The 14,657-nt window shown below is 41.7% G+C and overlaps 2 protein-coding genes across 9 annotated transcripts in view; one reads left to right on the top strand and one right to left on the bottom strand.

The window, feature by feature from the left end:
- The window catches only part of TFB1M (transcription factor B1, mitochondrial), a 49,732-nt gene extending 45,899 nt beyond the window's left edge, over nt 1–3,833 (top strand). For 4 of the 5 annotated variants that reach the window (XM_030556637.1, XM_030556635.1, XM_030556636.1 and 1 more), the window contains exons 7-8: nt 770–897; nt 2,976–3,832. In XM_030556637.1, coding sequence (XP_030412497.1) covers nt 770–897; nt 2,976–3,219 — 372 coding nt within the window. In that variant the 3' untranslated portion in view covers nt 3,220–3,832. Of the gene's footprint in view, nt 1–769; nt 898–2,975 lie in introns of all 5 variants that reach the window. The other variant, XM_030556638.1, reaches the window with a different exon arrangement.
- The window catches only part of TIAM2 (T cell lymphoma invasion and metastasis 2), a 126,074-nt gene continuing 114,669 nt past the window's right edge, over nt 3,253–14,657 (bottom strand). For all 4 annotated transcript variants that reach the window (XM_030556623.1, XM_030556624.1, XM_030556626.1 and 1 more), the window contains 4 exons: nt 11,565–11,670; nt 10,118–10,205; nt 9,078–9,232; nt 3,253–5,031 (listed from right to left, as the gene is read on the bottom strand). In XM_030556623.1, the coding sequence (XP_030412483.1) occupies nt 4,391–5,031; nt 9,078–9,232; nt 10,118–10,205; nt 11,565–11,670 (990 nt within the window). In that variant the 3' untranslated portion in view covers nt 3,253–4,390. The remainder of the gene's footprint in view (nt 5,032–9,077; nt 9,233–10,117; nt 10,206–11,564; nt 11,671–14,657) is intronic.

The following is a 14,657-nucleotide window of genomic DNA, read 5'->3' as shown; positions in this document are numbered from 1 at the left end:
CAGATTGGCAGAGGCCCTGGAGGTTTTTCACCTTCTTCTGCAGCGTAGGGCATGGGTCACTTGCTGGTGGATTCTCTGCAGCTTGAGGGCTTCAAACCACAATTTGAAGACTTCTATAACAAACTCCTAACCTATGTCTGAGTTATTGAAGTGGATGGGTAGGATTCTGTGGCCTGCTTTGTGCAGGAGGTCAGACTAGATGATCATATTGGTCCCTTCTGACCCTAAAGTCTATGAGTCTAATATATAAATATAAATAATGACTTTCTTCTCTATATTATGGCAGAATTGTGTCTTTTTAGGAGGGTGTGGAAGAGGGGTTATTAGCTTCATGGATTAATTCCGGGAGTGTGTTCCAACACAGGAAGTGGCATGGAAAAAAGTACAAAGATGTTTGAGAGAGGAGCAGAGAAGCAGATGGTTGAAGCTGGTATCATTGGCAGAGCAGCAGGGGCATGTATATGTGATGCAATAAGAGGCAAGTGGATAAGTGTAAAAGGGCAGACTTGTGAAGGGCCTTGAAGGTAAAAGACAAGACCCTAGGGTTGAATTTCACCCTTGAATTTGAGTAATTGTAATGTTATTTCACAGCTCTGTATCTTCTAGTTATTTTCAAGCCATTAATGTATCTTTGTTATGCCAAATGCTGATTCCTGGCACCCACGCTGCTACTTTAGGAATGGCAAGAATGTACACTGGAGGGCAAAAAAAATAGAAAACGCAAACCTGTGTTCATTATCTGTATCTAATACTTTGCTTTTTTTTATAGGTGGATGTGTCAGTAGTGCACTTTACCCCTTTGGTGCAACCAAAGATACAGCAACCCTTTAAGCTGGTGGAAAGGGTCGTTAAAAGTGTTTTTCAGTTCAGAAGAAAATACTGCTGTCGGGGAGTGGGGTAAGTAAATTCTTTAACCAGAATTCTCTTTAGAACACTATTGTTGTTGATGCCTACTAAATCCATCAAGAATAATGGAGCTTTCGTTCCATACTCTGAGTTCGTTCACTTCTTGTAAATCTGTAGCGCTTACAAGGCATCTCAGTTCATCACATCCAGCTCTCCTCAAAACACTGACTGAAGACAAAAGCAATTCTAGTATCATTTCCATAGAAGTTTACTCTGGGTGCACCCTTGCTCCATAATTAAGCCCTAGTGCTTTTTTATTTGCACAATACAGAATTTAAGCCTGTGGCATTACCAGGTTAAATTTATAAGCTTTTGAATAGTTTGGTTTTTTTTTTTTAAAAAAAAGGTTTTAATCTTCTGAATACAGATTTGTGACTAAAGACTGAAATATATAAGTAACTGACCCAGATACTGACAAAATACGTTCTGGACAAGAGCCTGTGTGGGTTGTGTCCAAAAGGTCTAAAATTCTGAACTGAAGATAGAGTGATTACATTATATTTTACTAGCCAGGAACAGGGGGAGAATTATTACTCATATGGAGGTAGTGGCAAAAAGTGAGATCCTCACCTCCACTCTGGGCTGTTTACACTGGGTAAAAAGGCTGCAGTGGTATAAAGACATTCTAAAAGCTCAGGGAGAATGGTCCAGTGCAGAAACTGAGGAAGACAGTTGTATGCTATCGTCTGAGGACCGGCTCAGACACTAACATTGGGGGCATACCCACGTCAGGGTCACAGAATGCAAAGCTGCAGGGGCTCTGGGGAGAGCTGCTGCTCACAGGAAGCTGGGCCTATGCTTCTGTAACTTTAGCCATCCCTGTTGGGTTGTCTAATTATGCTGGGGGTCACTTAGGTCTGTGGAGCAGCCTAGAATTGCATCTGACTCGGGGTTGCCAGCTCTGTGCTGCATCCTTTAGTAGTGCAGCAGAGTATCTCACCATAGCAGGTGAGCAACATTTATTCTCTGGGGTGCCAGCAGTTGAGCTAAACCTGCAATGCCAGTTTGTCCATGCTAGTGGCTGAATACATACCTTTGGGAGGTGGTAAGTGAACAGGATGAGCTAGTGTGTGACACACTCTTAGTTCAGAAAGAACTACTGATGAGCAGAAAATAAACATTGCTGTGTTTGTATTTTCAGAAGATTAAAAAGATCAGTTATTGTTTAATCTCAAATTTCTGATACTGTTCAAAGTTCTCTGTAAGGAAAAAAAAAATCTGCATTTTTTGTGTGTGTCTTGTATCCAGTGGCAGCTTAACGTGCCTTAGTACTGTGTCTAGCATGTAATTAAGGATCACAATCCTCTTATTGTTTAGCTGGTCAAAGGAAATTAGCAAATTCTAGATGCTAATTCAGGAGTTCTTATAATATGATGTTTTGGACACGGTTATGTGAAAGCAAGGTGGTAGGCCGAATGAGTACAACATATGGCATGTAAAGGAATTGATACATTTACAGGTTAAGTTACTATACAAGTCTCATTTTAGAGCATTATAGATGTTTAAATTATCTAATGTGACCACTCTAAGATGCAATATTTTCCACGACCAGTGCATTCTCCCCTTTGAATTACAAAATAATTTGAGATTTGAAATGTTCAGCCACTATGGCCTATTTATCCTTGGCTTCTGTACTGAGCTTGCTAGACAGTAAAGGTGACATCTTTCCACAAGAGATGTGATTCTTTTTACTAAGGTTACCAAAAGTCATCAAGATGGCAAGTACTATCCAAATAATCAATTCTTGTACCCTCCTTCCTAAATATTTAAATATTACAGATAATTTAAAATGGAGCTAAAATACATACGTCTGTGTTGAAGTCACATTTACTTTAGAGTTAAACTGGCAGTCTCCCACTAAATTTGTTTAATTTTCCAACTCAAGTTTAGATGTTAAGAAAATAATTGAAAATTTAAGAAGATCTATTTCTTTTCCGCAAACTAAGCGTTTAAATTGGGGATATGCTTATGTTGAACTAAATCTTTGTTAAGAAAAGCACAGGGGTGAAGGCAAATTTTTTTTTAAAGAAAAAATTTATTTGAATGTCGTCTTCTTTGTTCCCTTTTAGAATCCTGTTTCCAGAAGCTGAACGCTTGGAAAAAAGTGAACAGATGCTGATGTTGGCAGATGTGGATCCAATTCTGCGTCCAGCTCAGCTCTCCATTTTACATTTTAAAAACCTGTGTGATGCATACAGGAAAATGTGTGATGAAGATACAAACCTTTTCAGTTACAACTACAGGGAAGAACTGAAGCAGAAGAAGAGAAATAGAAAAAAAGGATACTTGGAGCAGTCTGAACAGGGAGACTAGCTCTAAAAAATCAGGCACACATTTTTTTTTTTAAGATGCACAGTCTATAAAAGGAGACTTTTCAAGATTACACATCTATATATACACACTTTGTTGAAATACTGGAGGAATAGGGCGAGGGTCCTATCTTCCTTATTTATTCCATTCTGCTATACAGAAAGAGGATGCCCTGAATATGGGATCCTTAACCTGCGAAGGTTTGGTGTATTTTCCACTCTGTTTTTCAGGTCTTGATTCAGCAAGGTAAAGTTAGACACATGCTTCAGAACCTGGCGAATGGGGGCCTCTCTGAAATTTGTATGAGTGAGTCCTTAAAGTAAAATTTTACTTACTATTCCAGTATACCAAACAATATAATGTGATAGTGGTTTTTCATTTCACTCTCCTTATCCTAGAAACACTCCACTCTACTGGGCAGAAATCTTATATTAATGCACTCAAGCAAATAGCTTCACAAAGGGTAAAGTGCACAGAAGGCCTGCTTATACTCTTACTTATCCCAAACAAAAGAACTCAGTCTTGAAAGCTCCATTTGGAGAAAGCTGTGAATAAAGCAAGAAACTAGACATAATGCTCATTTTTCTTTTACTGTACAAGGTGGTAGAGAAAATAAAAATACAATCAAATAAAAGAAGATTACAGTACAAGCTTTGTTTTTATATTTACATATATATAAAGTTAACAGCATCTTGCAACTTACAAAAATGGACTCCTGCACTCTTGTGCACTAAAACACCTTAAAATAACTTAATTCTGCTTTAAATAAAGCAAAAATTAAAACTGCTGAAAAAATGCCCAAAGGAAAAGTTGTGATCTTATAGCTTTATTAAAAAAAAACAACAATTCCTCCAGCACCTTTTCCACATAACTTAAAATAATTAGAATGCACCTCTTTAAGGGACACAACATCATCTCGCTAACTGCTCAAAAGGGCTGAACTAATTTACAGACTCTAGCCAGCTTAATCTATTTTTCTTGATCCCAAATAAATTAAAATAACTTAAGAATCCTTTACAACTATATTTTTGTGGAAAAATGTATTAGTGCACAAAACCAACAGTAGTTTTTCAGCAATTTCCACATAATCACTAGTTTCAAAGCAAATCAAGTCAAATTTTATGTGGACATTAACATTTTAAATAACCTGTTAAATCAGATAGCACTCTCACAGCTAGAATTTTCCATGCCTTTCTACGGTTTCATAAAAGCAGTCCTCATTAACTACAGAAGCTAAACTCTGGACACTAAATTCCCTCTCTAAAATAGAATTCAGATCCAAGTTTGCACTGTCAGAGTGACTGTCAAGAGAATGGTGATGTTCTTGCATAGCCAGTAAGGTTCCCTTGTTACACTTTGTGCTGTTTGCTTTTCGTTTAATTGGACAGAAATGTCCTCGCACCAGCTTTGGATGTTCTCCTGCCTTATAACCATCCCCAGCCTCTTTTTCAGTGAGTGGCTTGTGCTCTGTGTCAGCACTAGGCTCCTCTGAAATCTTCAGCCGCTGGAACTGTATTTCAATGTCTCTTGTAGGGCTGCCCTTCTTTAGGCTCTGCTGATAGTCATCATCATCATCACTGAGAATATCAGATTCCTTGACAAGGCTGTTTGAAAAATCTGATGTGCAGCTAGGAAAGTGTTTCATAGGAGATGAATTTTTGGATTCCTGTGTGCTTTCTGTGGTATGGCAGCTGCTACTCTGAGTACTGCTACTCAGGCTGCATTCATCAGAATCCAGTAAGTTTCCTTTCCCTGTATCATTGTTCCACTCATTACTGGAGGAATTCTTCAGTACCTTCAGGGGTCTTGTGGAAGCTGCAAGTGTAAAAGGCAGTCTTATTTTTGCATTAAAACAACTTTCACAAAACAAGGGAATTATACAGTATCCCTCAGTAGCATAATCAAAGGATTATGGCTGATTTATAATTTAATTAGTCACATTTTGATTAAAATGTTTTGTATCCTCTGAGATCAGACTGCTGGTACTGATAGTATTTGATTTTATATTGCTCTAGCAGTTGTAAAGTTATTGTGTATTTAGTACATGCAAAATCCTTCATAAAGCCACAGATATAGTTTGCAAAACAACAAATCTAAACAATTGTGCAGCAGGGTCAATTACCTAGTGTATCGTATGGCCAAGTGCCATCCGAGTCCAAATTCATTTTTCTGTCAGTTGCTTCCTATGATGCAAGAGGAATGCTGCAGTCATAACTGTCTCAAGTCCAGGTGGAGAGGACTTGCAATATTGGCAACACTAGTGGCCAATTTATAGATTCCTAGGCCAAAAGGCTGTGATCATCTAGTCTGACCTTCTGTATAACCAGGCCACAGAACTTCCCCCAAATAATGCCTAGGACAGATCTTTTAGAAGAACATCCAGTCTTGATTTTCAAATGGCCAGTAATGAAGAATTCACATCTCAGTGGTTAATTACACTGTTAAAAATTGATACCTTATTTCCAGTCTTAATTTGTCTAGCTTCAATTTCTAGCCATTGAATTGTGTTAGCCTTTCAATCTAGCAGAGAAAGGTGTCATTATTAAATGTGTGTTCCCTGTCTAGGTACTTAGGGTGATCTCTTCAGTCTAGCAAAGAGAAAATTAAGGGGTAACTTACTGTCTATTTAGCGTATCACTATAAGACAGTGGTCTCCAACCTTCGCCAGCCGAAGGACCACTGCAGCGGTAGAGCACTCACCGAAATGCCACGGCATTTCGGAGGCAATGCCTCTCGCTGACACCGCTTGTCGACAAGTGACGTCATCGAGAGGCGTCGCCGCTGAAATTCGGGAGTGCTGCCTCTCGATGACGTCACTTGTCGATGGCAAGCATCGTCAGCGAGAGGCGTCCCCACCGAAATGCCCCCGAAATTTGGCGGCATTTCGGCAGCTACTCTCCCGGGGGCCAGGACGCGGGTGCATTAAGATGCCTCCGCGGGCGCCATGGCGCCTGCAGGACCGCGTTGGGGACCACTGCTATAAGGCATGTTTTATGAGCCTTAAGAATGAGTGAAGGCCTTTCTCTGAACCTTCTTCAATTTATCAACATTCTTCTGAATTGTGGATGCCAGAATTGGACAAAGTATTCCAGCAGCACTCGCATCAGTGCCAGAAACACTTAAAATAACCTCTTCTCCTACTCGAACGTTCCCATTTATGCACCCAAAGCTAGCATTTGGCCACAGCATCACACTGGGAGCTCATGTTCAGCGGATTATCCACCAGGACCCCCCAAATCCTTTTCTGTGTCACTGCTTCCTACGAGCGAGTCACCTATTGCCTCAGTACAGCCTACTTTCTTTGGTCGTAGACGTATTCATGTACATTTAGCGTATTCAGCTGTTTGCCCCCAGCACCAGAAAGCAGTGCTCTAAAGGCCTGTATTTCACCAAAAAATAAAGCACGCTGGTGGAATGGATAGATGCTGTGAGGGAACAAGCCCTCACTGCCTTGCCTCACCACTTCCCTCTTTTCACTTCATTTCTTGTTCTGTTGCCTGAGCTTTGGATAATGGTAGGGCCAAACCACTAAAGAAAGCCAAACATCAGTTAGAGGAAGCCTTGTAGTAGGTGAAGGGCAAATCCCTTTCCACCCAAAGTAACACATTTGACATACACCAAGTCTGTTGGAGGAAATAAATAAGGTAGATTTAGGGTCGGGGACACAAAGTGGGTAAACGGCAGCAGTTCTGTGGCATACTTCTGCTGCTCCCTTAACCTCAAGTACACCACGAGAAGGGTTCTGGTGAGGTAGATTTGCTTTGTGGCAATGTCCCTGCCTGGGGATGAGACAACAAAAGTTAATACTAACTATTAGCATCTTACGTCACTGTGATACCCCCCTGAGTGAGGAAAGTATGGCAGCTGAGAAGACATGCCATGATGAGAGAAGGGATGCCCTAGGATTAGTGAAAAGAGTTGAGAGCCATGGAATTTTCCAGAAGATCTCAGGCCAGTGGCAGATTCCACAAGCCAAGGCTCCTCTCTGTTCTGGCCCAGAGCTCGGCAAAGTCCAGAATGTCCCCAGCAGAATTGTATTTGAGGGTGTAGGCTTCTGTATGTTTTTTTTTCCCCATAGGGTTGAGGGATAATAATTAGGGCTGTCAATTAATTGCAGTTAACTCATGTGATTAACTCAAATTAATTGTGATTAATTGCAGTTTTAATCACACTGTTGAACAACAGAATACCAATTAAAATTTAATTTGGATGTTTTTCTACATCATATTCTGTGTATAACTGAAAAAAGTGTTTTTTTTTTGTTTTTTACAAACAGCACTGTGAAAATAATAAAAGAAAATAGTATTTTTCAGTTCGCCTCATAGAAGTACTGTAGTGCAATCTCTATCATGAAAGTGCAACTCACAAATATAGATTTTTTTTTGTTACATAATTGCACTCAAAAACAAAACAATGTAAAACTTCAGAGCCTGCAAGTCCACTCAGTCCTACTTCTTGTTGAGCCAATCACTAAGACAAACAAGTTTGTTCACATTTATAGGAGATAATGTTGCCCTCTTGTTATTTACAATGTCACCAGAATGCAAGAACAGGCATTTGCATGGCACTTTTGTAGCTGGCGTTGCAAAGTATTTACGTGCCAGATATGCTAAACATTCATATGCCCCTTCATGCTTCGGCCACCATTCCAGAGGACATGCTTCCATGCTGATGACGGTCATTTAAAAAAGAATGCGTTAATTAAATTTGTGACAACTCTTTAGGGGAGAATTGTATGTCTCCTCCTGTTTTACCTGTATTCTGCCATATATTTGATATTATATGGCAATCTCAGATGATGACCCAGCACGTGGTGTTCATTTTAAGAACACGTTCACAGCAGATTTGACAAAATGCAAAGAAGATACCAATGTGAGGTTTCTAAAGGTAGCTACAGCACTCGACCCAAGGTTAAAGAATCTGAAGTGCCTTCCAAAATCTGAGAGGGATGAGGTGTGGAGCATGCTTTCAGAAGTTTTAAAAGAGCAACACTACGGAAACTAAGGAATGCAATCCACTAAAAAAGATCAGCCATCTGCTGGTGGCGTCTGACTCAGATAATGAAAATGAACATGCATCTGTCTGCACTGCTTTGGATCATTATCGATCAGAACCCATCATCAGCATGGATGCATGTCCCTTGGAATGGTGGTTGAAGCATGAAGGGACATATGAATCTTTAGTACATCTAGCACATAAATATCTTGCGATGCCGGCTACAACAGTGCCTGTTCTCACTTTCAAGTGACATTGTAAACAAGAAGCAGGCAGCATTATCTCCCACAAATGTACACAAACTTGTTTGGCTGAGTGATTGGCTGAACAAGAAGTAGGACTGAGTGGACTTGCAGGCTCTGAAGTTTTACATTGTTTTATTTTTTAATGCAAGTTTTTTGTACATAATTCTACATTTGTAAGTTCAACTTTCATGATAAAGAGATTGCACTACAGTACTTGTATTAGGTGAATTGAGAAATACTATTTTGTTTTTTACAGTGCAAATATTTAATCAAAAATATAAAGTGAGCACTGTACACTTTGTATTCTGTGTTGTAATTGAAATCAAATATTTGTAGAAAACATCCACAAATTTAAATAAATGGTATTCTATTGTTTTACAGTGCGACTCATTGTGTGATTAATCACGATACATTTTTTAAATCGTGTGACAGCCCTAATAATAACTGGCACTTTTGGTATAAAGCCTCTCTACCAAGAAGTACATTATATTTTAAAACATGAATTACAGTAAAAATACACCACCCTCTTCATGTCTAGAAAGAGAAGTGATTTGGTTCATGCCCTATAATAATCATGAAACTGCCAGTCTACATTTTCCAGTCTAGCAAACGGACACTTACCCAGTTTGGCTGAAACAGGGATGCGGTTCTTGAGTGGAACTAGGCGATCTTTACAGGTTTTCTCTAATGGTGACTCATATTTTATGTGACGTCTGAAGTTCTCCCGCAGAATGGAACGAATCACCTTAACAATGTTAGTTTTGCTTTCACACTCACTGCAAGGTTTAAGGGAACAGCAATAAGAAGGCAGATTACAGGTCACCGTAATGTTTTTGTTTACCCATGCCCAAGCAGTCTTTCCTTTCGGAAGCAGCCTTCTTTGCTACTGAAGGTTGGTGCTGCTTAGTTATTTATACAAAGTGGAACAGCTTCAACAGGAAGGTTGAAGGAGTCCCACCCCAGAATACCCAATAGCCTACTGGTGAATGTACTAGACATCAGGCAGATGGAGGGGAACTGAACCTGGGTCTCCCACATTCTGAGTGAATACTCTAACCATTTGGCTAAAGGGGCCAATCTCCTTCAGCAGCTGTGTTTTATGCAAGGCCCACTTGAGTAGGCATGCCTACCAGATCAGGCGCTACAAGGGAGATAGGCAACTCCTACTTTGAGGATCCTGTTCAGGTTTAGGCATGAGAGAGGCAGCTGTGTGCATGCCCACCAGAAGTAGTTTAGGGGACTGAAGCAGCTGAAAATTAGATGCCTAGGAAAGCTAGATGCCAGCTGAGCAGGGATTTTAAGGATCTAAATATTGGAGTTAGACACCTGAAGTGGCAGCTGGGAGCCTAAATCCCTTTATGGCTCTAGCCTTTGATTGCATCAGCCATAATTCACTGAAATTTAAGATCATACAATAAAACGTGCAGATTCCTGACACTGAATGAATGTTTGAGCCGAATTTGCTTTAATTTCAGATACTTTTTACACATCGAATTCCATCCAATTAAACATTGCCTCTGTGTCTGGATTTGAGGTGATGGGTGTTTTAGAAGTGCTGAGAGACAGGAGAAAAGGTCACTTGGAAAAATAAAATGTTCAATGTATTTTTGTCATTCCATTAGTGTAATTTTGTCAAAAATATATCTTCATGTCAAGTTTACCTGCTGCACAACTGAAAGATTGTTTCTGGCCTGCCTTCTATTTCTGACTTCGTATGAATCAGTTCCCAGATGCAATTGTTTTCTGTTCCTACAGACAGAAAAAAAATGTGTGACTAATTCAAGCCTTCAGACTACACAGACAACATTATAGATCTTAGCATCTCACCAAGACAAGGTTCATAGAAAAGCTGATATGTGCATGATGAGCTGGAACCCTCTGAGGAGTGCTAAGTTTTATGACTTACAACTTGTCTTTACAAACTCAACTTCTTTTCCAGAATGAGACTCTTCCTTTCCATCACCTGCTTCAACAAACACGCTCCTCATTATTTCTGAAGCCTTGAAATCCAACCTACCAGCCCCATGAGGTCTGATTATTAGGTCTTTTCTCACCAGACACAAGAATGTTGACCTTGAACCTCTAATGGCAACACTATGCTATTCCTTGCATAGACAGGCTTCTCTTTGCTTCTGTGTCTGCTTTACCTCCCCTCCTGCTCAGCTATCAGTTTGTCACATAATTCATTTCAGCTCTGCTATATCAACTGGGGCTGTTACTGACTGATTCAGATCTCATATCTGAAGCACTTACATGGCCTGTGTCACCACAGTATTAGAGCCCTTCAAAGTTAATGTATTGGTCCTCCCACACCCCTGTGAGATAGGGAAGTGCTATTCCCCTGCTTACAGATGGGGAACAGAGGCACAGAGATTAACCATGGGATTTTCTGAAGCACCTAGGCACCTAATTTCCATTGATTTCAGTCAAGTAGGCACTTAAGTGCTTTTGAAAACTCCACCATAAATGACTTGCCCAAGGTCACACAAGAAGTCTGTGATGGAGCAGAGAATGGAACCCAGATCTCTGGCTAGCACACTAATCCCTGGACAATCCTTTCTCTCATGCTGCATCCTGGACAGCAGTGATATTGCATTGGGTGTCAAGTATGATAGAATTTGACCCATGTTATCATTTGATTGCTTTGAGCAGCCTCTTCAGGTTTTTCCCTACCCTTTTGTTGTGGGTTTCTGTTTTGCCATGTTAATCCTAACCTGTTGCAGCTCTATTCTGAGTTTCTGTCATGATACAGCAACACCACCCTAGCAAGTCAGCTTCAGGCTAACAGTTTAACATCCAACATTCTTGAACTTGTTCTCTGATTACAGAAGGCAAGAAAATTAGGTGTGAACGCAGAATATCTGAATGAAAATATCTACTAATGTATAAAGCCTATGGCCTTTACAAGCACATGCTACTACAGGATGTGGGCGTATGAATGTTAGAGAGAGAGAGAGAGAGAGAGAGAGAGAGAGAGAGATAGGAGGACTTATGTTTATCTAATACTACACTGTGTACCTGAGTTGGAAATGTTTGCCTGTTCACAAGACTTCAGGAAGCAATGTGTAGATAGCAATACGTTAGGAACAAAAATAAATTATAAATTACCTGCTGTATTCCCCAGCCGGACTTGAAGAGCAGATAAAGGAATTAGCCAACGAAATTTAAATGGATCCAAGTCGCCATAATTATGTGCAGCCCGTACATTATTGGGCTACAAATTGAAAAATAACCAAGACATATTTTTAAAAGAGGTAAAGCAACATAATTGACGTCTGCATTGATATACATTTCAGAAGGGTAGCCGTGTAGTCTGTATCAGCAGAAACAACAAGGACTCCTTGTGGCACTTTAGAGACTAACAAATTTATTTGAGCATAAGCTTTGGTGGGCTAAAACCCACTTCATCCGATGCATAGAGTGGAAAATACAGGAGCAGATATAAATATAAGGAAAGATAGGGGTTGCTTTACCAAGTGTGGGGGGAATCCAGGTGTGGGTTGAGAGGGTTCTTTGTGGGGCATTAGGGGTACAGGTGGCTCAATGGGGGATCTGGATGCATAGGGGCTTGGGGGGGGGGGGGTCTGGGTGCAACAGTAATGGGACTCTGCAGGGGGGCCCAGGTGACGGTGGGACTCAGCAGCAGGGGTCTAAGTAGCGGGGGGATAAAGCTCAGGGTATGGGTGGCTCAGTGAGGGGAGCCAGATGCTGGAAGAGTGGGGCACAGATCTTGGGAGACAGGCCAGTCCTCGCTTACAGACAGCCCCCCAACCTAAAGCAAATACTCACCAACAACCACACACCACAGAACAAAAACACCAACCCAGGAACCAAATCCTGCAACAAACCCCAGTCCTAACTCTGTCCACACATCTATTCAAGGGACACCATCACAGGACCTAACCACATCACGACTCTATCGGGCTCATTCACCGGCACATCTACCAATGTGATGTATACCATCAGGTGCCAGCAGTGCCCCTCTGCCATGTACATTGACCAAACCGGACAGTCTCTACGCAAAAGAATAAATTGACACAAATCTGAAATCAGGAATCATAACATTCGAAAACCAGTTGGAGAACACTTCAGCCTCTCTGGTCACTCAATAACAGACCTCAAAGTGGCAATTCTTCAACAAAAAAAAACTTCAAAAACTAGAATTAATTTGCAAACTGAACACCATCAGATTAGGCCTAAATAAAGACTGGGAGCGGTTGGGTCATTACAAAACTGAATACTAATTTCTCCCTACTGTTACTCACACCTTCTTGTCAACTGTCTGTAATGGACCACTCTCTTACCACTTCAGAAGTTATTTTTCCTCTCTTGGTATCCTGCGGTTAATAGATTTATCTCATTAGACTGACCTCACACTTGGTAAAGCAACCCTCCATCCTTTCATATATTTATACCTGCTCCTGTATTTTCCATTCCATGCATCTGATAAAGTGGGTTCTAGCCCACGAAAGTTTATGCCCAGATAAATTTGTTAATCTCTAAGGTGCCAGAAGGACTCCTCGTTGTTTCCATTGATATAAATGTTTTTGATAAAGTGGCCTTCTGTCCAAGGACTCACTTCTAAAAGCAAATTTTATCTGAACAGTCTTATTCCTTAAATACCTTACTGTTAATTTGACTGTAAAACAATGATAGCTAGAGCTTTCAGAATTCCCGACAAACACAGATTGCTGCAGCTTTGAAAAATGAGTTTTTTAATAAATTACATAATATTTCCATATGAAGGAAACTAACAGAACAAGGTCACTATGAGTAAGCCAACTACCTATTGTTTAGCAAAACAAATTCTTCAGTTTGACAATACTGCTACTGTTCCTTTTCTTACAGTTGTTTGTCTCTCTCTTAGTATAAGCACATTACATTAATACTCCATGTCATCTCTGTTGTAATTTACTCCTGGGGGAATTCTGTGCCACTGAGCATGTGCAGAATTTATGTTCCCCATAGAAAAATGACTGACAGGGAAGCCACAAAAATGGTCATGCAACCCTCTCCTGCAGTATGTTTCAGGTGCCCAAGGCAGCCAGCAGAAAGGTAAATCACTATGGGGTGAGGGCAGGACTGGGGAAGACCCAGCTGGTGGCTCCTACCCTGCGCCAGGCTCAGCTGCTAGTCCTGGCTGGGCTGGGGAGAATGGGACTTCCTCTTCTCCCATATGGCATCCACGGCCAGGTCAGAACCACCTTCAGATTTCTCCCCCAGCTGTAGGAAGCTCTGCAAATTCCCCCCTTCCCCCAGCGCTTCCTGCACCCCTTACTCCTCAGCTGCAGGGGAGAGGGATCTCTGTACAGGGAGCTGCTCCTGCATCCATCCAACCCCTGTGCATCTAGACCCCTCATACCCAGACCCTCCCGCTGAGCCTCACCCACCCCACACCCAGAACCCCCCGCCCCAAAACCCCATTGCCCCTGCACCTGGACCACCCTGACGAGCCACTTGGATCCCCACCCTACCGAGCCCCAGCCAGCCGCACCTGGATCCCAACCCCACTGAGCCTCAATCTCCCACCATCTGGCTCCTCTCATTGAGCCCCTGACACTCTATGAGCTCTATCCCCCCCACACTTAGACCCCCGCTGCTGAGCCCCAACCACCTTCATCTGGACCCTCCTGCAGAGTCCCATTACCGTTACACCCAGAACACCGCAACAAGCCTCTGTGCATCCAGATCCCCCATTGAGTCACCCACACCCCGAAAGCCCCACACAGAACCTTCTCACCCACACCTCGATTCCCCCCCACACACACACACTAAGCCTCTCCACACCTGGATCCTGCCTTGCTGAGCCTGCCTGCCCACACCTGGTGCACTTGACACGGAGGGGCAGAGCTCTGGGGTGTTTCTGGGGCAGGCCTGGTCCTTGTGCTAGGGCAGGATTGGGTGCAGCCTTACTGCTGAGTCCATGTTCTTGAGGTGGAGGAGGGAGAGCTGCAGGGTGATCTCCCACCTCTGTGCAGCCAATGCCATGTGCTCCCCAGTGCCATGCGGGAGCCTCCACATTTATTTGACAAATACAATCTTCAGAATTTTGCAGAATTTTAAAATGTGCACAGAATTTTTATTTTTTTGGCACAGAATGCCCTGAGGAGTATGTAATTAGCTTATTCACAGGAAAAAGCCATCCTAGACAAATTAAGGCACAGCTTATTTCTTTCTAGATTTAACTGCTCATTGTATATC

This window comes from Gopherus evgoodei, chromosome 3, assembly GCF_007399415.2.
Source record: "Gopherus evgoodei ecotype Sinaloan lineage chromosome 3, rGopEvg1_v1.p, whole genome shotgun sequence".
Classification (NCBI taxonomy): domain Eukaryota; kingdom Metazoa; phylum Chordata; order Testudines; family Testudinidae; genus Gopherus; species Gopherus evgoodei.
The sequence above is the reverse complement of the archived record's forward strand: the minus strand, read 5'-3'. Positions and strand labels throughout refer to the sequence as shown.